At 40.9% G+C, this 26,033-nt stretch overlaps 2 protein-coding genes across 4 annotated transcripts in view; one reads left to right on the top strand and one right to left on the bottom strand.

Annotated features, from left to right (window-relative positions):
• The window catches only part of LOC133466621 (protein FAM83G-like), a 50,497-nt gene extending 25,517 nt beyond the window's left edge, over positions 1-24,980 (top strand). For 2 of the 3 annotated variants that reach the window (XM_061750541.1, XM_061750542.1), the window contains one exon: positions 168-5,469. In XM_061750541.1, the coding sequence (XP_061606525.1) occupies positions 168-239 (72 nt within the window). In that variant the 3' untranslated portion in view covers positions 240-5,469. Of the gene's footprint in view, positions 1-167; positions 5,470-24,905 lie in introns of those variants that run through there. The other variant, XM_061750546.1, reaches the window with a different exon arrangement.
• The window catches only part of LOC133466624 (sphingosine kinase 1-like), a 28,506-nt gene continuing 18,704 nt past the window's right edge, over positions 16,232-26,033 (bottom strand). The window contains exons 3-5 of the mRNA XM_061750550.1: positions 22,807-22,901; positions 22,596-22,711; positions 16,232-21,688 (exon numbers count right to left, since the gene is read on the bottom strand). Of these exons, the coding sequence (XP_061606534.1) occupies positions 20,818-21,688; positions 22,596-22,711; positions 22,807-22,901 (1,082 nt within the window). The 3' untranslated portion in view covers positions 16,232-20,817. The remainder of the gene's footprint in view (positions 21,689-22,595; positions 22,712-22,806; positions 22,902-26,033) is intronic.

Below are 26,033 nucleotides of genomic sequence, written 5' to 3'. Positions count from 1 at the left end.
ATTCTGTGTTGACAAATAGTCTGTTCAAGACAGTGAGGTGCTGCAACATTTTGACCTAATTCAGACATTAGACTTGAAAAATAATTTTCTCCTTAATTTGCAACAATGATCTTTGGTTGGTTGGCACTACATTTCTGGTTTTACATCTCCTCTCCTTTTTGCTGCAGCTTAATGTCACATCAACACCCTCCCATCCCGTCTCAGCCTCAGTGACCAAAACAGAAAAGAAAGCAGCTTAGCAGCACTTCACAGGTTTTTGACTGTTAATCATCTTTTTGCAAAGAATCTTTGGGACAACCGCCTTTATAAGAAGCTGTAGAAAAAGAAAACATTTACCAGGATTCTCAGCGAGAGAACGTCATGCCAAGAGCTGGACAGTTGCAGCACCAACATCTTCCTCTGAAGCTACAACTTTCCTCCATTCTCAACTGAACCTCATCCTCATTCCCAGAACGACATCTCAGCACAGGTACTGAGCAGGAACAACTAAGTTCAATTCTATGTCACCTATGGCAAGTTGGACAACTATAAATGCTCCCATAACTGCAGAGTGACATCCACCCATTCATTCATCTTCTCTACTGCTTGTCATTAGGACCACAGGTAACTGGAGCCTATCTCAGCAGAATTTGAACGAGCACCGAGATACACCTTAGAAAGGTAGCAAGGCACTTATAGACAACATTCATACTCACAATCACAACTATGTGTAATTCAATTGTCCAAGTATAGGTATGTGGGAGGATACTGGGAACCACTGCCAACTTGCTTTCTGCGGAATAACAATGTTTTCATTTTTATTTTTATTGGAAAAACTAACATAGGACACATTTGAATACAGCTTTACCATTATTTGACCACAAGGGAAGACTAACTGACACATTTAATAATTAGATGAACTTCCACATGGACTGTCACTTGACATGCTTTTCCTCACACTGTCTGACTGGTTAAGCCAGACAGTTCAGCAAGATGACAACACACCTAAGGCCCGCCGCACACTGTGTGATGTGGTCGAACCCGATTGGAACGGGCCATTGCAGAAAAAAATGGCAGTTGGCAACTCACCCTCGCACATTGAGTGATTGGATAGATGGAGACCCTGAACAGCGAGACTGTATTGGCTTTTGATGCTGTACATACAATATACTGTACTTTACCACCTTTATTAAACCATAAAAAGATAGATTTATAGTTAAGGAAGAAGTGGGTTTCTCAAGAAAGAAGAAATGGGTGTGTATAAAAGCGAGAGTGTGGCTATTTTAAAAAAGGCCCGCTCCCATCACTTCAATCCAGCACGGTACATACAGCTTGGGTACATTTTGGCGACAAGCTTTGCCATTACATCCACAGGAAATTATAAGTTATACAAATAGTAAGTATTGTTGTAAAACACAATATTTGATACTTTATATACTTTATATGGCTTGGGGGGCGGCGCAGCAGCCGTTCTCTGTCAGAAGGTCAGATGACAAAGATTTTATGGGGTCAGTTAAAATTCATATTTGCATTGTTTATACATTATGCAATACATGCACGTAACCTCCAGCAAGTTTTCTACCATAGTTTAGCTAAAAATTGGGTTTTATGACGCATATTGAGTCCTCCCCGAACATACCGGAAGCTCAAGACACCGGGGTGTGGTTACTCTATCCACCCCAAGGGCTACCAGAAGTGACGTTGCAATTGATAAACAACGCACTGCACACTATACGTAAGCAACGTGTTGGAATATGTGGATGAGGAGGATTTCGACGTACAGGAGCACCCAACTTAACTTGGCATCGTCAAAACGTACATGTTTGAGCCAATCAGACAGTGATGACGACGAGCAGCCAAGTAGCAGCTGTACAACAGAAAGAGAGTGGCCACTGGCTCGATGTGACCGTATGTCAAAAAAATGTCTTTTTATACACTCATGGCATGAAATAATGTCACCCCAGGGGTGCCAATATTTTTTAGCATGACTATACGTATTATATATTCATATATGTTTCAGTGACACGGCACAAACTTTTACATAGGATGCAGTATTCCTATATATTGTGTGCCTCTCGCTTGAGCAGCGTTATAACACGCCGCACACAAATTCTTTGCCGTGTGTCTGTTGGCTTGTTATATAGGCAAAAGTACAGACGGCAGTACTGAAAAGTACCGTGTGGGTCTTTTTTTCCTACTCCCCAGTGCATAGTAACCATAATAGAGTCATTTGGTATATGCAAGGAAATGCTCAACTCTTGTCTGCGCCACTTCACTGCTGCATTGTGGTGGCTACGAGATTTAGTTTTCTTGCTGGCGGTGGAGGTCCCGATGGCCGTGGGAACAATAGTTGACACCACAGCTGGTTTCAGTATCTACCTAACTACACCTGTGTATCCAATGCTTTCGCAAAACACACCGGTTCGAAGTGATCGGCACAGAGTTTGGAATGCTTGCTAGGCACCCATAGCTGACCACTTTTCTTCCCGTCGAGTAACTTTCACTATCCACTCGTCACGTATTCCTTCTTCACTTGGAAAGCCAAAAAAAAAAAAAAATCTCTTGCCGCTGCCTGAACCATTTGTACAACCAAATTCCACACAATAAACCATCGTGATATCGTTAAATCATATGACAACATATATACAAGGACGGGAACAACAGCATGGAACAATAGCACACAACACCAAATGAACAGGATGTTTGGCTTGTGTGACGTCACAGCACCGGAAAGAGACGAAGACCGGAAGGCGTGGGAGACAAAAAGCAGAAGGCACATTCTGCATCATATTCAACAATTTAACTGCTGTATATTTACCATATAATCACTTCAAAATGGAAGATGTGATTTGTAAAGGGGTTCTAGAGTTATCAAGAAAAACATGAAAATCTTTGTCCTCTGAACTTTAAAACCCAGAAATATGTTTTTGGTGTGAGTGAAAGTGTTTTGATTGGCTGTAATCTTTGACGTTGCGACGCTGTGCACCGGCTATTTAAATTTTGAATCCTGGCATTACCAGGGGCCGATTGATCCGCCACTCATGAAAGTAGTTGCTGAACCCCTCACACTGTGCGACAGTCAGGTTCAGCCACGTCGCTTGGTGTGCGGCAACCTTAAGAGTCATTTTCAGTTGCTCCAGAACTAGTCAGAACTAGTCAGTGACTTATTGTTTCGTTTCCAGACCTGCTTCTGCCTTGGCATGCTTTAACTAATTTTCACTCTCTTATTGCTGTATCACAAACACATTTGCAAATGACACAACTACTGTAAAAGTACTCCATTACACTAATTAATTCAGTTAAGATTTGTGCGCATTGGGATTCACTCACGTCAATAACACATCGCTTCATTTTGTTAGCTGCTCATGCTATTGCTGATGTTGTTGCCCCACCACGCGCATACTACGTTTCAGAAAACAAAGAGCATGCTATAGATAAGCTTAGGGTAGAAATTGATGCACTAATTAGCAAGATGTAGTGGACCAAGGTTCATATCGATAGTTCAATGATACCCATATTCTTCTATTTTTTTAAACATTTTGGTCAATTTTTTACCCACAGCTTTGTGGCAAGGGCACATAATTACAAAGTACAGTGTGAAGTTTAACCTGAACCATGACCTTAATTAAAAAGTGCTGGTTTAACTTAAATGTACGAGTATATTGTAACATGTACATGTAATGAGACCTGGGGCCAGGGTGGTGGAATGTTCATGTTGATACCTGATCTCACAGACAAAATGTTATATCCTATAATTGTTTTAATACAACTCAATTCCAATGAAGTTGGGACGTTGTGTTAAACATAAATAAAAACAGATTACAATGATTTGCAAATTGTGTACAACCTATATTTAATTGAATACACTACAAAGACAAGATATTTAATGTTCAAACTGATAAACTTTATTGTTTTAGAAAATAATCATTAACTTAGAATTTTATGGCTGCAACACGTTCCAAAAAAGCTGGGACAGGTGGCAAAAAAGACTGAGAAAGTTGAGGAATACTCATCAAACACCTGTTAGGAACATCCCACAGGTGACCAGGCTAATTGGGAACAGGTGGGTTCCATGATTGGGTATAAAAGGAGCTTCCCTGAATTGCTCAGTCATTCACAAGCAAAGATGGGGTGAGGTTCACCTCTTTGTGAACAAGTGCGTGAGAAAATATTCGAACAGTTTAAGGACAATGTTCCTCAACGTACAATTGCAAAGAATTTAGGGATTTCATCATCTACGGTCCATTATATCATCAAAAGGTTCAGAGAATCTGGAGAAATCACTGCATGTAAGCGGCAAGGCCGAAAACCAACATCGAATGCCCATGACATTCGATGTCTCAGGTGGCACTGCATCAAAAGCAGACATCAATGTGTAAAGGATATCACCACATGGGCTCAGGAACACTTCAGAAAACCAATGTCAGTAAATACAGTTTGGTGCTACATCCGTAAGTGCAACTTAAAACTCTACTACGCAAAGCAAAAGCCATTTATCAACAACACCTAGAAACGCCGCCGCCTTCTCTGGGCCCGAGCTCATCTAAGATGGATTGATGCAAAGTGTTCCAACGAGTCCACATTTCAAATTGTTTTTGGAAATTGTGGACGTCGTGTCCTCCGGGCCAAAGAGGAAAAGAACCATCCGGACTGTTATGGATGCAAAGTTCAAAAGCCAGCATCTGTGATGGTATGGGGCTGTGTTAACTTACACATCTGTAAAGGCACCATTAATGCTGAAAGTTACATAGAGGTTTTGGAGAAACATATGCTGTCATCCAAGCAACATCTTTTTCATGGACACCCCTGCTTATTTTAGCAAGACAATGCCAAACCACATTCTGCACGTGTTACAACAGCGTGGCTTCGTAGTAAAAGAGTGCGGGTACTAAGCCTGCCTGCACTCCAGACCTGTCTCCCATTGAAAATGTGTGGCGCATTATGAAGTGTAAAATACAACAACGGAGACCCCGGACTGTTGAACAGCTGGAGCTGTACATCAAGTAAGAATGGGAAAGAATTCCACCTACAAAGCTTCAACAATTAGTGTCCTTTGTTCCCAAACGTTTATTGAATGTTGTTAAAAGAAAAGGTGGTAACACAGTGGTAAACATGACCCTGTCCCAGCTTTTTTGGAACGTGTTGCAGCCATAAAATTCGAAGTTAATGATTATTTGCTAAAAACAAAGTTTATGAATTTGAACATTAAATATCTTGTCTTTGTAGTGTATTCAATTAAATATAGGTTGAACATGATTTGCAAATCATTGTATTCTGTTTTTATTTATGTTTAACACAACGTCCCAACTTCATTGGAATTGGGGTTGTAAATTGTTCCGCCAACTTGTGCCCAGCCTCTTGTTCTGTTATTTTGTCAGTGTTTTTATCTGATGCCATTTATCTCCCTGCTGAGCAGTGATAGACAAACCATACTTACCTTGATGTAACCACTACAACAAAGCACAAGTTAAATTAAAGTAAATGACAGCATTTTTTGTGTGTATCATTTATTAGTACATGTATTTAAATGGATCTGTTGCAAAAAAAAGATGTGAATGAGTGGCTTAGTTTCTTTATTATTATTATTATTTAAAAAATCCAGGTCATAATGTTATGGGAATAGGAGTGTCGTCAAGGATTTGGGGCTGCCCTGTCACTCTCACTTTGGGCCCCTATACATCACATCGGCAAATCAAAAATGCTACTTTCTAGGGCCCCTGTCAGTCATTGGACCCTCATGTTTTCAATCTTACCCTCTGTCAGGGAGAATTATGATGCAATGTAAACATGTTGTTACATACAGTATAGAATTGGAATTTACCAGGTGCTTCATAAAGAATTGCTATGCGGAATTAGTTTTTGTATTTTTGCACAGAAATACACTCAGCAAGTACAGATGTTCATTATTCCCAGTTAGTCGATTTTAAACATCCACACCATACCACAAAAGGAATGGGAATTTTGAGAGTGTTTTGCTCACAAAGCTAGCTACTTAGCTTCCCGCTGTCTGAATGGGGACACGACTGGCTCAAAAACTAAAATAATGTGCCAACAGCTACAGTACTGTATCAAAACCAGTAATTTGCTTGGTTTGTTATCTTATTCAGGTATCTTATTAAATGCCATTATGCTGACAGAATAATTGTTACATTAGTAGCTGTTACTAATTTATTTTCAAACAGAATTACAGAATCAACCAATATTACCGATATAAAAGTTGTTTATATATATATATATATATATATATATATATATATATATATATATATATATATATATATGTATATATATATATATATATATATATATATATATATATGTATATATATATATATATATATATATATATATATATGTGTGTGTGTATATATATATATATATATATATATATATATATGTGTGTGTGTATATATATATATATATATATATATGTATATATATATATATATATGTATATATATATGTGTGTCTGTGTATGTATGCAGGGATCTCGTTTGATGTGCGTCCTTACTTACATATGTGTGTAAGGCTTGAATTAAGCGGTCTCGCATCACAGGGTTGAAATTTGCATTTTGCGCATTACATAACTCTCTCTTTTGATTTACTTGCTTTTTTTGTGAAATGCTGCCCTAGTTTTATTTAGTAAATGAGAGAACAGTTGTGGTCATATGTTTGATTCCCATGGCAGAATTTGTAAGATGTGTACAATTCTTTATTACAATATACTAATATTATATCAGTGGCATGCAAAAACATCAACGTGACTATCGTTTATCTTGAAGGTTTTGTGGAAAATATATTGTTCTAAAAAAAATTTGCTATTGTGGCAGGCCTAAACATAAAATATATTGAGAGAGCAAGAACAATGGATAACAGAAAATATTGTACAAACAGTATAAAAGATTGAAGATTAAAGAATAACAGCTGTAATAAAGATCTGCAATATAGCAAGACGATGAAGCAAGAACCGCGATGCAGCAGAGGATTACTGTATCTGTATTCTGTATCGTTCCAGAGCTGGGACTCATTTTTTTCCATGCATCCCAGGACTCACATACTCTCAACTGTAAACTGATCTCTGTTTGTGTATGGTTTTTTTTAAACTAACATCATTAAAGGTACAGGTGCAGGAACATTGTACTATATGTTAGATTGACAACAGGGCTATTTTCCAGTTGACACTGATTGTTCACTTTACATTTAAAGTATGTTAAAGGTATATGATATTCTGTTTCACTGAATGTTCTGTTACTCTAATATTGTTATTACATGATGTACATTAAGTGACTTAAGAAATCATGTTATGGATTGTTTTCTTTCTTTGTACAAAATCCTATTTATAATAAAAGTTTTCTTGGCAGAGAGATATACCGTAGTTTCTCGTGTATAATGCGCATCCATGAATAATGCGCACCCCCAAAGTTGAGCTAAAAATTCTGCAAAACCCCTCTACCAATGTATAATGCATTTTTACAATGCATTAATTTTGCTTCAACCCGTATGATCAAAACATTAAGTATTATCTGTATTTTGTTAGTTTTTTCAAATAATTATTCTGAAATTAAGCACTTTATTTGAACACATCATATTTATTTTTATTTACTTGCTCTTATGTTGAAATTCACAGCCCTACTTTTATTTAGTAAATGAAAAAAAACACACAATTGTGCTCATATGTTTGATTACCCAGGCAGAATTTGTAAGATGTGTACAATTCTTTTAAGAAAACATGAAGGACCAGGCGAAACACATTTAATTTTATTTTAATAGGATTCAAATTAAACTGCCAAGCATTTCAGAAAAGCATTATCATTAAACAAAACATAACCATAAATAACTTAATTATGGTTGTTGTTCAGTCATTAGTCGTATTTATTGTTGTTGTTCAGTCATTAGTCGTATTTAAAAATTTTTTTTTATAAAATTCTGCCTGGGTATGTAAACTGATGAGCACAATTGCACATATATGCAGTCATTTGTACCCCTGTCATATTGGAATGAAAGTGTAGGCTATACCTTTTTCATAACCTCTAGGTGGCATACTAGAATGAAAGTGTACAACTTTTTCATAACCTCGAGGGGGCGGTGGCATAGTGGAATGAAAGTGTACAGCTTTTTCAAAACCTCTAGATGGTGGCATACATTTATAAAATGTGAAAGTCTTTAATTTTCTCCTATACCTATGTGTAATGCGCACTATTGACTTTTGACAATTTTGGGGGGGAAAAAAATTTGCATTGAACATGAGAAATGATGGTAAGTTTATGTACAGATGGCATACTTGTTAGTGAGAAGACTACCGATACAAGCAACAGCATGCAAGTTGGCACTCTCAAGTTTGAAAGTGGTGATCTGCACAGACTTTGTTTGCAGGACAAATAAACCCATTGAAGATATTGATGAAATGGCTGCCATTTAATGACTGAAACATTTCCGCACCTCAAATAGACGCTCCAGTTTTTTTCCCCTCAGGAAAACATTACAGGTGGTGCAACTGGGGGGCAGGATGTACCAAGAGTCTCAGACACCTTCTTATTTATCCATCCATCCATCCATTTTCTGAGCCGCTTCTTCTCACTAGGGTCGCGGGCGTGCTGGAGCCTATCCCAGCTATCATCGGGCAGGAGGCGGAGTACACCCTGAACTGGTTGCCAGCCAATCGCAGGGCACATACAAACAAACAACCATCCGCACTCACATTCATCCATCCATGCATCCATCCAATCTATCTACATCTCTTTCTCGTTCTCTCTTATCTTCAAAGGCTGTAAGTAGTTTTACTTTATTTTAGTTTAATTTAGTTTTATCAATTTTGGCGGCACGGTAGCCGACTGGTTAGAGCGTCAGCCTCACAGTTCTGAGGACCCGGGTTCAATCCCCGGCCCCGCCTGTGTGGAGTTTGCATGTTCTCTCCGTACCTGCGTGGGTTTTCTCCGGGCACTCCGGTTTCCTCCCAAATCCCAAAAACATGCATTAGTTGGAGACTCTAAATTACCCATAGGCATGACTGTGAGTGCGAATGGTTGTTTGTTTGTATGTGCCCTGCGATTGGCTGGCAACCAGTTCAGGGTGTACCCCGCCTCCTGCCCAATGACAGGGATAGGCTCCAGCACTCCTGTGACCCTTGTGAGGATAAGCGGCTCAGAAAATGGATGGATGGATGGATTTTCAACAAGCAAAAAAGAAAATTGTCGTGCAAGTTGCATAAAAGGTTCCTCTTTCCTTTGAGACAGCAAAGCTGTCTCTTTGCCCTCTCAAATGATCACTCTAACTTAAACTGGTATGTCTGGGATCTCATTTATGCAAGCCTGGATTTGCATGTTTTGGAACCCAGAGGAAGATAAAATTGAAAGATTTGTGTTTTTGTTGCAAAATATAGGGGTAAGTAAGCATGCACAGACACAATCATAGTCAGATTTGTCTCTGTGAGAACACTATGGCTCAGTTCCTCACCAACGCTTGATAATACAGCTAGCTAACAGAGAAAAATGCAATGTTACATAGATGCAAGATTAAACACGACAGAAGTACTTGTCTGGGTTCCTAATACAGAGTCAAAATGAGTAAGGCCGCATGAGGAGGCATGAATTCGAGAAGGCAGTCATTGAGATGCACAAATCAATAGATAAGAATATGGGAGGAAGAGAAACCCTTATCTAAAAGGATGGATAGGAGACGAAAGACACTGACTTGACATCAGAGGCTGAGAGACGCAAGCACAGGCAATAAGACATGACAATAAGCCCTTTGTCATCAATCATTAAAAGAAAAAAAACGTTCACATGTTGGAGTCTGGTCTTTTCTGCAATGTCTTGTGAATGTATAATTCACAGCAGCAACATGATTAATTGTATTGACAACTCAGGCTAAAAATAACTTGTCACAGTAGATATAAAAATAGAACAGAATTACATCTTCTCTTATGATTTCGAAACAAACATTTGATCTAGGGTTTTTCACCCAAGATGAGTTCCGACTAGCACGTAGCAGGGTTCCTCAAGAACTGTTTGAATACCAGTCACTGTTAAAGGGGACATATTATGGAATTTTTTCATTTTAATTGCTTGTACACTGAAATGAAACAACCAAGTAAATCTATTGTTATCTGCCCATTCCCGAAAAGGTGTCTGTAAGTGAACCGTTCTGAATTTTGCCAACACAATTCGGCTAATTTAGTTTGTACAGTACTTTCCCCACACCAATTCTCAGCTGGCAGTGAGAGATTAGCATTAGCTAACAGCGTGATCAGTGTTAGTTTCTGATAACTGGACCATATTTGAATGCTGGGTGAAGGTGGGGGTGGGAAGTATTTGTGTTTGGTGATGTGTCTGTTGCATGCACCACACAAACAAATCTGCGTACCAATTGACAAGTGTAATTCAGTGTCTTTTCTCTTCAGTCTGGGCCGCTTCAGAACAAGTAGCCACTTACCTAGTCACAAAACCCTAGCTGCTCCACTGATCATCATAGTAATTAATGCCCATTGACGCCGTTAAACAGGGTGCGGGGTTAGCAGCGGTTAAGTGTGTACTTTGACCGAAGAATGACAGACGTTTTATCAAGATATCTGAGAAATGTATTAAATTGTGGAAAAACATGCACATTTTCTTTGAGTTTAATTGGACTTTTTCCCCATTTTTCCAGGAACAATACTCATTCTGAATGTTGTAATAATTTGACCCGTTGGTGTACCTAAATAAAGGTACATCCAATATAAAAAGGACAGAAGACTGCATGATGCAATGCAGTCCCCTACTACTGCAGACTACACCCTTAATAACACCATAAACATACTGTTAAATTGATATCCCTTTGACAGTATCCATCAAAACTGGCCATTATCCTCTCCAGGCAAGAATGTACAACCTCTCGTGTATAAGATCTCACTACATAACACAGGAAGTGTACCTAATGAAGTGGCTGTGAGTGTATTTTACAGAAATTTACTCCCCCCCCCAAAAAAAAGGCCATTATTGGATTTCAGTAACAGATGCAAAATTGACACGGACTGTCTACAGCTTATGTTATCTGCAAGCACCACATTCGTGTCTGTGCTAGAGGGTGGGGATCGGTATGTGTGTGTGGTATTTGTTGGAACTGATGTTGAGAGACAACCTGAAAAGAAAAGAACAAGAAAAGCCATCTGTCGTTGGAGCGATTTCCAGACAGATAAAAAGTTGTGTCAAACCTGTACCGTAAGTGGGGAGGACAACAGTGGGAACCTCTAATCGTGCAAAATATCTTAATAGCTCTATCTTAAGTGCAACACAGACACACACAAACATAGGCTTCATGAGGATGTTTTTTTTTTATTTTTATTATTTTTTTTATTTTATTTTTTTATGATTGAATGGGCTGTATGATTGTGGGCACTTCCCAGAATACGACGCGGTACACATTCAAATACACATTTGGATGGCACCATCTCGTCTCCCTGAAGCCATTTATATGGCGATGAGAGACTTGGCTTCTCCATCAGGCACAAACACACACACACACACACACACATAAGAGAGGAAAAAGAAACCCCTACCAAAGCAGATTCCACACAATAAAGGTGGGATGTCAAGGTTTGTGCCACACCAAGATAAAGACAAGAAACACACGCCTTAGGTCTTATTGTAAATTCATCCATTCAACTGGGCCCTCCAAGTGCTTCATTCCAGGCATATCCGCATCCTTAGGGGTGATGATACAACAACCACACACACAGACATAAAGAAAAACAAACACTTTATCACTGGATACACACGCATTCTCTTATACATGATATGGATTAGGTGGCTGGTGTGTGTGCAAACGAACGAACGAGTTTACTCATGACATCTATTAATGTCTAATAAGTCACACTTTAATGAGTGTGCGCATGTTCACTCAGTCCTGTCGGTGATTTGATTTTCAATCAATTTCCTGATCATATACAGTAAACACACGGGTCAGTTCAGATGTGTTCATTTCACAGCGGGTGGTGCATACAAGAGGAAGCTGTCACGTTTCGGACAGACCATTTTGGTGCCATTACTTTGCCACAAGGACATACTCCTCCTCATCATCATGTGTGAGTCCACAGGGATGGTCGCTCAGGCTGATAAAGACCATGTCCTTCCCCTAACATATGGCTGGTGGTGCTTAGAGTGCTGCTGCTCAAGTTCTTACAGGTACCAGGAAACTGGACCATACCACACTGATCCTAAAATCTTTACACTGGCTACTTGTGAGTCAAAGAATAGATTTAAATATCTTCCAATTGCACCGCAAAACTGGTCATGGAGCCAAATATATTCAAGACCTATGAGACCTTTAGACCACTCAGGTCGTCAGGTGCAGGTTTACTGGCTGTTTACAGAATGCGAACCAAACAAAAGGAAGCAGCATTCTCAGGTGCCTTGGCTCGAAAGAGGTTGGGAAACATTGCTTTGGATGGTGCAGGGGTACCTAATGAAGTCTCCAGCAGTTAAAACTGGTTACAGTCAACCTGTTTGCTTCTCAACATGATGAATCTTAATTCAGTATCACACTTAGATGCTAGTCATGCAGTCCCTCGCTGACCTCTCATACAGGTCAAACAAATTCACAGAGTACTGTGGAATGTCAGAGACAGTGAAAAAGGGTTTGTATGCATGGTCAGATACACTAACTGCTGATGTCTGCAAAGATAACATTTCCCATGACAATAAGGTAGCTGTTGGAGACACATTCACACAACCTCTTAATTGAAGTATACTAGACTTCAGAGACACGGTGTACTACAACTCATATGGAGAAAAGTATATGGTCATTACACTCCTGCAAGAAATTAAAATGGGAAAAAAATGTGCTTCCAGTATTTGCAGCCTTAACAGCGACAAATGTGCTCCCAGTATTTGCAGCCTTAACAGCGACCACTTCCATTGTGTATATGCCTTGATATGCCAAATAATTAAGATTCAGGGGGGAGTATGGGTTCGTTCCACACAGCCAATAAATTAATTAGTTTAGTCAGGTATGTGTCTCACTTCCATCCTCATGCATTTCTTTAAGTGACATACTGTAGCTGGTGTACAGGGAGATGCCACAGAAAAACAGGTGTGGCATGAAGCTTCTGGAAGAATCCACCTGGACATATTTTAACAACTGCTTGGGGACTCTAAATAAAATATGAGCAGACATCCCTTTTAATCATGCTCCACTTCAAAAATTGCCACTACTATAACTGTATGGGATTCAGGAACGTTATCCTGGCCTTAAGGATGACAGGAGACGTCACAGTACTGACCTCCCAGAGCACCTCGTGCATCCATGCATCCATCCAATCTATCTACCTCTCTTTCTCGTTCTCTCATCTTCAAAGGCTGTAAGTAGTTTTACTTTATTTTAGTTTAATTTAGTTTTATCAATTTTGGTGGCACGGTAGCCGACTGGTTAGAGCGTCAGCCTCACAGTTCTGAGGACCCGGGTTCAATCCCCGGCCCCGCCTGTGTGGAGTTTGCATGTTCTCTCCGTACCTGCGTGGGTTTTCTCCGGGCACTCCGGTTTCCTCCCAAATCCCAAAAAGATGCATTAATTGGAGACTCTAAATTACCCATAGGCATGACTGTGAGTGTGAATGGTTGTTTGTTTGTATGTGCCCTGCTATTGGCTGGCAACCAGTTCAGGGTGTACCCCGCCTCCTGCCCGATGACAGCTGGGATAGGCTCCAGCACGCCCGCGACCCTAGTGAGTAGAAGCGGCTCAGAAAATGGATGGATCAATTTTATCAGTTCATTGTTTTTATGATTCAGCATGGAATAAATTAATTTACTTCAGGTTGTTTCTTTCATAAATGCTGTTTCAAAATTAGAATGACATTGAAGTAAACCAATGCCGCAAGGAACACTCCATTTGCTAGAGTGCTTGTCGCGCTAATTAGCTAATTAGATAGGGTGGCGCCTATCCCTCTTGACGCTGGGTACCCTGGACTGGTCACCATCCATTCGCAGGGGACATATCGGCAAACATTCACACTCGCGTTTAATTCTTATTCTACGAATGTAATAATAATCAGAGTACTGTGTTTTCACTAGTGCTGGCACATACAACGTATGGGGGATTAGTTTTCCTTTAAGTCTCAGGCGATGTCTTTGTTTTGTTTATTCCCCACAAGGTGATGATCTGTTGAGGATATTTATCAGTACAATTTTTAACTACTCATTTGGAAACCTTGTAGAATTATTTCCCTATTCTTAATAGTAATAATAAAAAAAAAATTGTTATTTCTAATGACATCCAGCATTCTTGAAAGCAAATAACCTGCTGGGTGCAATTTCATACATTCCTCTCACAGCTAATCAGTGAACATTGCACTGCAACACTGTATTCTGCTTGTTTCTGAGTGAAGCCTTAAACAAAATAATAAAGAGCCTATTGCTAGAGTGCTTGTCGTGTTTAAAAACAAAACGAAACAGCAAACTTAACTAATTGCCAAGCATTTCATGGTATTATATTGCATTATACAGTTTATCAAGCAACAAGGTGGAGCAATGCATGGCTGTGGATTGGTGTTTATGCACATGCATTTCCCCATTCAAGAGTAGTCAAATACGTATGTATACTAGTACAGACTTCTGTATCCAGATTCCAATGTGGTGGCTACAGTTATACTATTTCATGGGCTCAGATTTGTTGTATTATGTTTGTACATGTTGTTGCTGAAGTCTTGTTTAATATTCCACCTTAACTCTTTGTCAACAAGAAAGTTCTCCTCATGTGGCAGGTTTACTAATTTTGGGCGTTTCCTCTTACCTGGTTTCTTCGTTGGCTCCTCGTCTCCACCTTCCTTTGTCTCCAATATTGTTAGTTGGAATAGCCCAGAAGATTTGACAAAAATGGCCTTTAGCTATTCGCATTGTTATATGTCAGCTGAATCTGGTTAAACTAAAGCAGTCTTGTCCTCAAGTGAATACTTAATACATTTAGCTGGGGTTAGAAAAAGTACGTTATAGACTATTAAAATAATGACACTTAAAACTCACGCACACACACGCACACAAAAAAACATTACGATTATTTCAAGTATTTGTCTCCACCTAGAGGACGTTAGGGTACATAACAGTCTCTCCACACGAGCGGACAACTAGCGCCCTCTACCTGTGGAGGACCACAACTACTCTAAAATATTGCTTTTGGTTATAATTGGAGGAGTTTTGGCGGGGTAAGCGTCCATCCAAAAAATCTCCATCCATCCATCCATCCATTTTCTGAGCCGCTTCTCCTCACTAGGGTCGCGGGCGTGCTGGAGCCTATCCCAGCTATCATCGGGCAGAAGACGGGGTACACCCTGAACTGGTTGCCAGCCAATCGCAGGGCACATAGAAACAAACAACCATTCGCACTCACAGTCATGCCTACGAGCAATTTAGAGTCTCCAATTAATGCATGTTTTTTGGATGTGGGAGGAAACCGGAGAAAACCCACGCAGGTAAGGGGAGAACATGCAAACTCCACACAGGCGGGGCCGGGGATTGAACCCGAGTCCTCAGAACTATGAGGCTGACGCTCTAACCAGTCGCCCACCGTGCCGCCACGGGATAAGCAGCATAGGACAATTTAAAAAATATATTAGTAAATCATATGTAAATGAATTTTAGTGTTTATATAGAATAACCTTAAATTGTGCATTAATATTGTCACTAGCCACAAGTCACACATTGGACCCCCCCCCCAAAAAAATTTTTTTTTAATAAAATAAAATTAAAACAACAACGACGGTGACTATTATTATTTATGTTTTTATGTCCCAAAAGTATTTTCTGTTAAATGGTTGTCTGTTGTCGTACTAGAGCCGCTCCAACTACCGGGGACAAATTACTTACTTGTGTGTTTTTGACATACTTGGGAAATAAAGATGATTCTGATTCTGATGAGAATAATTATAATAATAATAATAATAATAATAATAAATGAAAGTATATACTTGATGATAATAGTAACATTTATTACACTACAGTATACTATACGACTTAAATCCAATTTGGTTAGTCTAAAACAAATCTAAAAATTCCAATAACGTAAAAGGTTATGTACAAACAATGTAAAGGGCAGACCAATATATACACATACAAACCACTGTTTGTGAATGAATTATTTTGTGTATTCATTATACTTCTGTGGTGAGTGCTAAAAAAAAAAATGAATAAAAATGTATCTGTAATTTTTTTCCCCAACTGTATTTCCTTTCCTTTCCGTCAAATTGACTTTGTAAAAATGTAAGAAAGCATCACATTCAATACAAACATTTCCAGGTCTTACAAAATTTATTGTTTTAACCAACATAAAACATTAATGAACAACAGCATACAGATTTACTGCATTTAATATTCATTTACCAACACATTTTTTTTTTATTAATTACTTTCCTACTGCATTTGTAAATGATATAATTTCAGGCTTATAACTAGGTTTCTCACAGATGAGATCTCAAGTCCAGCATTGTGTTCATTTTACAGCATCATATAGTCACAAAAGATATACATTATATTTTTTATAGCCTTAAAATCTAGCAACAACCCTCACTGCACCAGTAAGTTTTGACCTAATTTCTGCACATAACTCAGTTAGACGTCTCCTAAATTATGTATAAAAAGTCATGACAAAGACCCTAGTCATTCTAATTGTGTTCAGACTGATGCTACATTACAGCAGCGAGTGGAATAATTTATCATAGAGTACCACAAGTAGTGCAACGACATCCTACCAAGAGTATTAGTTTATATTTTCCATGCTTCTAGGCTCTTGTAAATATATCTGGCAGTAAATTACAATACAATAAAATTCTTGTTGGCTTTTTTGGGGATCAAATTCTAATACAACTGTGCTAAATCCTCTCATGATTTAAGTAAAAAGACGTGAATGTCGTGGCAGTGTGAGGGGAGTGTATTATATTATTCAAAACGCTCAGAGAGCACAAGTTACTGTAAATCATCCAGTAGGGGGAACCCTCGGTCCTCACGTGTGTAACCATGACAGTGCATTTGCATAGCTTGTCATCCATACATACCCTTTACCTTTTTAAAAATAAAATATAAAAATAATAATAATAATTAAAAAAAGAAGAAAAGGACACTGCAGTGACGATGCCTTTAGGTGAAGTCTACTTCAGCTATGCTGCAATATACATGTACATTTCAAGTGAAAGCGCCAGGAAACAAAAAGGTGTGCAATTATTTCACTGGATTAATATGAGGTGCTGTATAGGCCAAAAATAATATTTAAAAAGATTTAAATAAACATTAAAACAAGTTATATGCACCCAAAAAACCCTCACACATGCCAAAAAAACCTCACATTTAGCAAAAAAAAACAACCAAACAAAAAAAAACATCCACCATAAAAACTCTCACTTAGACCAAAAACCCATCATGCAACAATTTGGCTAAAAGGTCAGCCAAGACGTATCGCTGCATGATGATATTCAGCTGCCGAATACCTGTGCGTAGAGTGGTCAGCGGCCCATTCATACACATGATTCGTGCATGTGTGTGTGTGTAGATGAGTGCAATGATGATTATGTTAACATTTACGGTCTCCTACGCCCCAAGGCTAAACAACTGCGGCCAAAACACCACAGTGCTCATCTCCCTCCAGCCCATACTGATTGCATGCCTCTCTAAATGGAACACAGCAGACCCTACGTGAAACCCTGTGCTGCTCCATTGCCCCAAAGGTTACTTTTCAAAGAAAAAAAAAAGTCTTTTTTTGCAGATGAAAAGCTGACTAGTAAGGACACATTAGGTGATTACTTATTGAACAAGATAAGGAGGGCAAGTACAATATAAAAATTTAAGAGCAGACGATATAATATGTGTGGCAGTTTACCATACAAGAGACCACATTATAGAGACAAAAGCATTGACACACACCTCTTAATCAACGGATTATTTAATCTAAACACCCATCCATCCACTTTCTGTACCGCTTATCCTCACGAGGGTCGCGGGCGTGCTGGAGCCTATCGCAGCTATCTTTTGGCGAGAGGTGGGGTACACCCTGAACTGGTCGCTAGCCAATCGCAGGGCACATGGAAACAAACAGCCATTCGAACTCAAATTCACACCTACGGGCAATTTAGAGTCTTTCAATCAACCTACCACGCATATTTTTGGGATGTGGGAGGAAACCGGAGTACCCGGAGAAAACCCACGCAGGCATGGGGAGAACATGCAAACTCCACACAGGCAAGGCCGGATTTGAACCTGGGTCTTCAGAACTGTGAGCCAGATGTGCTAACCTGTCGTTCACCATGTTGCCTAATCCAAAAACATTAATTATTCATTTTATCAACACATTTTGGACAATTCTGTGCTTACAACTTTATGGTAACTGTTTGACAGAGGCTCTTTTGTATGGAAAGCCCTGACTGCAATTCCATCAAATGACCTATAAACAAAATTGCGGGCCAGGCCTTCTCTTCAACATCACTAACCATATTTTCTTCAAGATAGCATCCCAGAAGAGCGGAAGCTAATATAGCAGGTAAAAGGGGAAAAGATTAAGAAAAAATCTTAAATTTGTATTTCCTGCAGGAGAGTAATGGCCCCAAATACAGAGGTGCTGTAAGGAGGGGCAAAAGTGATGACAATTTAAAGGGCCCCTGGAAATAGGAAAGTGATGTTTTTCTTCATGTGGGTCCCAAATGCTTGACTGAACCACTGCCCGTATGCCAATACTGTACTTTTGTCCATTCTGTGTACATTTTTGTGTATGTATGTCTGTATGTGTGTGTGTGTGTGTGTGTGTGTGTGTCTGTGTGTGTCTGTGTGTGTGTGTTCATCTGAGCCTATGAAGTGATGGGAGAGTGGGTGATTGGAGTTTTTGTGTTTAGTCAAGTGAGTCCCAACCACTGTGCTGCGCCACATTAGTGTGCCATGAGAGATCATCAGATGTGCTGCAGTATATTATCCAATTTCACTTAATTCATTATTTCATTCATTCATTTTCTGTACCGCTTATCCTCACTAGGGTCGCAGGCATGCTGGAGCCTATCCCAGTTATTTTTGCGCAAGAGGCGGGGTACACACTGAACTGGTCGTCAACCAATCGGAGGGCACATACAGTATGAACAAACAACCATTCGCACTCACATTCACACCTACGGGCAATTTAGAGTCTTCAATTAACCTTCCATGCATGTTTTGGAGATGTCGGAGGAAACCGGCATACCTGGAGAAAACCCACGCAGGCACGCGGAGAACATGCAAACTCCACACAGGTGAGGCTGGATTAGAACCCGGGTCCTCAGAACTGTGAGGCACATGAGCTAACCAGTCGCCCACTGTGCACAATTTCACTCAAATGGTCCGAAATTATTTTTTTTACAATAATGTGTCTTTGTTTATCTATCTATTCCAGCGATGTATAGTGACAGTTAGAATAAAATAAAATACAGGAAGTCCTCGAGTTACGACGCACTCGACCTACAACATTTCGACTTCACGACGCCCGTGCCTCGTCGGCCATTTTGTCCCAGCACCATAGTGTTTCTGCTTAGCTAGTGCATATTGCTTCACACTCTCAGCAGTAATGGTAAGCAAAGCATCTTATTTTTTTATTTTAATGTATTTTAGTTTCTTTATACAAAGTGTTAACCTTTCCTGCTATGGCCATCTGACCGTGGTCGGGAGACGCAGGGGTTAACTCCCTTCTCTCGTTGCACAGCTGAGGTGGGTGGCGGCAACAATAAAGGCACGAAGCACCGATTTGCTGCTTTAAAGGCTTTATTAGCTCCTCTGCACATTCAACGTCAACGGGTCCTCACACTAATCGCTACTCTTCCCCAGTCGACGTCACTACAGTTGCTACTGTACACACTCGCACCGACGCATACTCCTTCCTCCTTCGCAGTCCCGTCTCACTCACACATCGACACACACGCCCACACACACTGAGCTTGCTGTCACAATCACGTGGGACAATAGCCGTAACAGAAGTATTTCGCCGTAAATTTTGACTTTAACGGTGAAATCCGACTTACGCGCAAATTCGTGTTACATCGCTAGCGTAGGAACGGAACTCGTTCGTAAATCGAGGACTTCCTGTACTGTTCCAAATAGATGGCATAAGGTACAGTACATAAATTTACACATACCTGCATACCCACTTTGGTGCCATTTTTATTTGATGGGGTGCTGGGAGGTTTTTCTCATGTAAAATATGTGGCTAGGCTCAAAAAAGGTTGGGAAACGCTGGTTCAGTCCCTCCAGTCTAATGAAGACGGCAGAAGAGCGAGGTCAGAGTAAAGACAATGTGACGCTCACTGTATGTTTAGGTCTACTTTTGTCCAAGTTTCTTTCCATAAGATACACCAAGATGAGTCAAATTATTCCTATGGATGTCTTCCTGCTCTGTCGGAGGCTTCAGTTATTCCCCGGAGAATCTTCGCGGATGGTAAAGTGTGCTTGTCTTCATGTGTGCGGCGCTGATGAGGTCTGACAGCAGAGTGCACAATGCACCCGTCTGACATGGCAACAATGTGCCAAAGCTCCTCATGTACGGTCGCGCATTATAGACATTATAGTAAATTTGCACAAACGTATGAGGATCTCACTATGGTGTACACAGTCTCTCAAGCAGTTACGCTGGGACCAGCCAGCAGTGAAGGACAATAATCCATGGTTTAGACCCTGAATCCAAAAGGTGGGAGCAGGGACGGGTATGGGGGGTTTAAAAAAAGAGGACAACTTCTTTCAGTAGAAAAATAGAGGAATTCTCAGAGGCTGATTAAATGTCTTTGGCCCATATGAAAACACAGCATAAAGAGATCAACACTGAGTGAAAAGGCCAAACTTGAAAGCTCTCCAGACGGAGGATTAACATAATCTGCCTTCATCCATATATGAGTCTGGCCAGTCCGGGGTGGATTTGAGCCTGAACCGGCCCGTATTCTACCGTCTCTCCATCCACTGTGATCACACCCTCCCGAGAGATGGGCTCCAGCCGCAGCGCCTGCACCTTCTCGTAGACCAGGTGTGGGCAGCCGCATGCTAAATGCGCTCCTTTCTCCATGGCCAGGAAGAGGCGCAGGAGGGCGGGGCGGGAGATTCCGGCAGTCACGTAAAAGAGGTGGATGATTCCGTCGTCCGCCATGGCACCGGGGACTGCCCACAAGTCCTCGGCCAGGTGAGACTGGTAAATTGCCAGCACCAAGACGAAGTCCTCCGCCTTGACAGAGGTCCAGCTCTCTGGGACCGGTTGGTCTAGTCCAGGTAGCAAACAGTCCAGGGGCGCTCGGGTTTTGCCATCACAGGGAGTTTTGACTCTTCCAGCATTAATGGAGGAGTTGCTGATGGTGTTTTGGTTGGAGTTTGCGTTGTTGCAATGGCGATGCAGGTTGTGTGTCGGGGAAGAGTTTGGGATGAGCTGGCAGGGGAGGGAGGAGCACATCGAGGGGAGCTGAGGCGTCGAAGGAAGGTCCGACTTCTCCTTCACGGGCAGGTACGCCAACCTCCCCTGATACACTCGGAGAGTGGCCAGGCGCACCAGGGTGCCCATCAGGAAGCGGATTGCGCCGACGTGGCGGTACTTCTCACTCTCGATGTCCACGTCGGCCACGAAGCCCCAGGCCAGGGACAGGAAGGAGAAGACGCGCTGTTTGGAAGCCAAGTGGATCGACACCAAGTCCAAGGAACCGACCACACCCTTGCACAACATGAAACCACAACTCAGAAGCAGTTCTTCATTCCACGCAGGGGGTGACCTGAGGGACACGAGAACTAAGTTAAAGAGAAAAAAAATGCACAACTTCTACCAATTAGGTTTGCAAATTCTAAAGAATGCGAGTTTAAGGTAAGGGTCAAGAAGTGTAACCGCCTCATGCTCTAGCTACACGTCTTGTCCATAAACCAGCAGAAAGCAGCTCAACTTCTGGCTAGCAGACACCATGGCTAGCCACAAGTTTAAACAAATAAAAAAATAAAATTCAAATAAAAAGGGTCGTGCAGTGTCAACAACTTCCAGCAGCAACACATAGTAAGCCAACAAATTTCATACTGGTACTGTTGCATTGGTCTGCATGTTTCTTTTCCTACATAAGAAGACAAACTATTGATGTTGCACTTTCCTAAAAAGAAAAGATTCAAGCTGTTGATGTTTCATTTTAAATGCCATTAAAACTGTTATTGCTTACACAAAAGATAAGCAGTTTACCTTACATTTTGTGCACTTACAGGACTAAATGTGGACAAAATCATGAACTTAATACCAAGGTACTTTACATACCTGTTTGTTTGTTTGTTTGTTTTTTTACCATTACGTCCCAAGCAGTTATACATTTATGTGGTTTCACCGTTATAACCAGTTGCTTACAGACAACCATAATTAGGATGTGGCCCACGATGAAAATGAGTTTGACACCCCTGTAACTATTACATCGTTCCTTCTAAGTTATCAGCTGCCAAAAGTGACCTCTGCTGCAGTGAACCACATTCACTTTGCGCCTGCGTGTCTCCTCCCTCCTGAGGGATAATGTGCCCAGTCAGCTCAGAGTATGATTAAACAGGAAGGAGATAAATCACTTTTTTTTAGGTTCAGCAAGTATTTTTATTGGTTCTTCTGTTGCACTCTTAGCCCATGCATTTAAATGACTCATTAATGGCCTGACTCACTGAGAGTAGTGGTGGACAGAGGCAGCCAGGGCGTTGCCAGAGCCACCCGGGAGAATCCCCAGAGGGGTCTGGATGGCCTCTTGCCAGTCGTCACGGTCCATCAGACCATTTATCACCTGGATGAACAAAGATAGTATCACACTGGTGCTGACGACAAGTAATATCCAGACGTATAACGGAAACATGTGCCAGTTGGTTCTAGTCCAAGAACCTCAAAGAGCAGCCCATCTCCCGACATGATAACCAGAGCATCCCATTGTGACAGGTCCGCCTTCTTCACCAGCTCCCGTGCGTGGTTCTGGTGGTCTGATTACACACAAACAGTGGAAGAAACATGAGAAAAGAAAAAGCCATATCTCAGAGGGGTAGGAAACCAAGGGGGAAAAAAATTAGGGCAAGGGCAAAGACAGACACGCTTACATCATGGCCGGGGGAGATTAAGCATTAATTTTGCTCTTACGAAGCCAGACATGTGACATTAGGCTGCCCAGTGGCTCCTCAGCAGCTCCAAGGCAGCTTAACTGCTCTGCAAACATCTGTGACCAGCTAATGTGTATGTACACAGTGCACGTAATAGATGCATTCAGCTATTTAATGAATGTAGGCCCACAAGCTTTACTGTATATTGCCATTGCTTGTTGACAATATACTATATGCCACATTTGTGCAAAAAAAATAAATAATCACAAACAACATAAATGACTGCTATTGGAGCGATGAAGCCTCCGAAATATAATCTTTTCACAGCCATTACACTATGTTAATCTTTTGGATCTTCTTTGAGGTCCGTTTTAGGAGCGGCATATTTCTCTCAGGTTTTAATAACGTTTACATGAAGCTCAGTGTCATCAAAACATTGCCTTTATACAGTATTTATATGTTAAAATGAGCATAATTCATAGTTTAATGGCTAATAGACACCCAGTATTGATCTGTATGTGCATACATCACTCAGTTCAGCAAAAAATATATCTTTATTGTCAATCATCTGCCCAAAACTGTACGTTTTTTGGCACCTAGTTAATTCAAACAAAGCAAGTGCAATCAGTTCATCCTTATCCTCGTTTCTTCAAATATAAGTAAAAGGAGGAGGTGTGTTCTGAAAGGGAAGATATTTAATGTTCAAACTAATAAACTTTATTGTTTATAGCAAATAATCATTAACTTAGAATTTTATGGCTGCAACACGCTCCAAAAAAGCTGGGACAGGTGTCAAAAAAGAAATGTTCATCAAACACCTGTTTGGAACATCCCACAGGTGAACAGGGTAATTAGGAACAGGTGGGTGCCATGATTGGGTATAAAAGGAGCTTCCCTAAATTGCTCAGTCATTCACAACCAAAGACAGGGCGAGGTTCACCTCTTTGTGAACAAGTGCGTGAAAAAATAGTCGAACAGTTTAAGGACAATGTTCCTCAACGTACAATTGCAAGGAATTTAGGGATTTCATCATCTACGGTCCATAATATCATCAAAGGTTTCAGAGAATCTGGAGAAATCGCTACATGTAAGCAGCAAGACCGAAAACCAACATTGAATGCCCGTGAACTTCGACACCCCGGGGGCGGCGCTGCATCAAAAACCGACATCAATGTGTAAAGGATATCACCACATGGGCTCAGGAAAAACTTCAGAAAAACAATGTCAGTAAAAAAAAATCGGCGCTACATCCATAAGTGCAACTTAAAACTTTACTATGTAAAGCAAAAGCCATTTATCAACAACACCCAGAAACGCCGCCGGCTTCTCCGGGCCCGAGCTCATCAAAGATGGACTGATGCAAAGTGGAAATGTGTTCTGTGGTCCGACAAGTCCACATTTCAAATTGTTTTTGGAAATTGTGGAGGTCCTGTCCTCCGGGCCAAAGAGGTAAAGGACCATCCGGACTGTTATGGACACAAAGTTCAAAAGCCAGGATCTGTGATGCTATGGGGCTGTGTTAGTGCCACTGGCATGGGCAACTTACACATCTGTGAATGCACCATTAATGCTGAAAGGTACATACAGGTTTTGGAGAAACATATGCTGCCATCCAAGCAAAGTCTTTTTCATGGACGCCCCTGCTTATTTCAGCAAGACAATGCCAAACCACATTCTGTACGTGTTACAACAGCGTGGCTTTGTAGTAAAAGAGTGCGGGTACTAGACTGGCCTGCCTGCAGTCCAGACCTGTCAATGGAGACGGGTAAATTAGCATGAATTGAAGCACTGAAGGCATGTTTCTGCAGCAGTATTTATTGATCAAGAAAATACTGACACACACAAACAACAATTCCCGTTGTCTTATGAGCCTTTTGCATGTGTTTACAGTATGTCAGGACGCTGTGATGTGGTGCTGTGCTGACAGACAAAGCGGCAGAAGGAGTAAACTGTGCTCAGCAGCCAACTCAGCACTTGGAGCTTGCCAGGTCTCAAGCTGATGCATTACTTCCCAGCCACTTCCCTCTTCTGGAGTGACTGACTAACACGCTACCCTCAACCTAAGGGGAGGGTCTGCTCAGTTATTATAGAAATAAATAAATGCATAAATTCATAAATGCATCACGTTTGGGGGTATTTTTCAGCTGTTTTATTTCACAAGCACTAGCTTCCCTTCCTGCACGTGTCACTTGACTAAGGTGGAGCACAGGATGAAGAGAAGGCTGGGTGCATTGGATGCCTCATACGGTATGTAAACTGTACATGCAGACTCAGGAGGCTGCTCCACTGGTTCTTGTAAATCTGTAATAAACCTAACATCCCTGCGATTGGCTGGCGACCAGTTCAGGGTGTACCCCGCCTCTCGCCCAGAGTCCGTTGGGATAGGCTCCAGCAGGCGACCCTAGTGAGGATAAGCGGTATGGAAAATGGAGGGATGGATGGAAACCTAACATACTGCTTCTTTTTCTCTGCCACTCTACCTTTGTTTCAACTGCACGGGAGATTTGGCTGCTGCATTCCCAGGCTGATACTGCTGTGAGGATAGGGTGCATATTCTTGCGTGTTGAGTGGTTGATGCTGTCAAAACAGGGCTGCGGTAGTCATAGAGGGCAAGAGAAAGATGCTACTGGACGAGTTAATGATGCACACCAGTACGTCTTACAGAAGAGGACACATACTGTGTGTGTGTAGCAAGACTTGCTGTCTGGCATGTTTTGTTTTTTTTTTTTTTTATATGAAGAGTGTATCAAATCTGCAAGAATTTAAGATTGTTGGCACTGGGGCTATTCCAAATTAAGAGTGTGTAAATGGGAGCTTGGATGGCCCAGTCAGCCGAGCGGTCCCATACCGAGATTAAAAGTTTAATCCCTTCCACCTAGAGATGCTCACTTCTTTAACTTCATGTGTGTACTACGTTTTCATTCTAAAAATAAAAGAAATTAAAAACATCCATCCATTTTTTTATGGCGCTTGTCCTTATTAGGGTCACTGGTGTGTTGGAGCTGATACCAGCTGACT

The sequence above is a fragment of the Phyllopteryx taeniolatus genome, chromosome 16 (assembly GCF_024500385.1).
Source record: "Phyllopteryx taeniolatus isolate TA_2022b chromosome 16, UOR_Ptae_1.2, whole genome shotgun sequence".
NCBI classification, from domain to species: Eukaryota; Metazoa; Chordata; class Actinopteri; order Syngnathiformes; family Syngnathidae; genus Phyllopteryx; species Phyllopteryx taeniolatus.
Note: the sequence above shows the minus strand (reverse complement) of the source record. Positions and strands in the feature narration are given on the sequence as shown.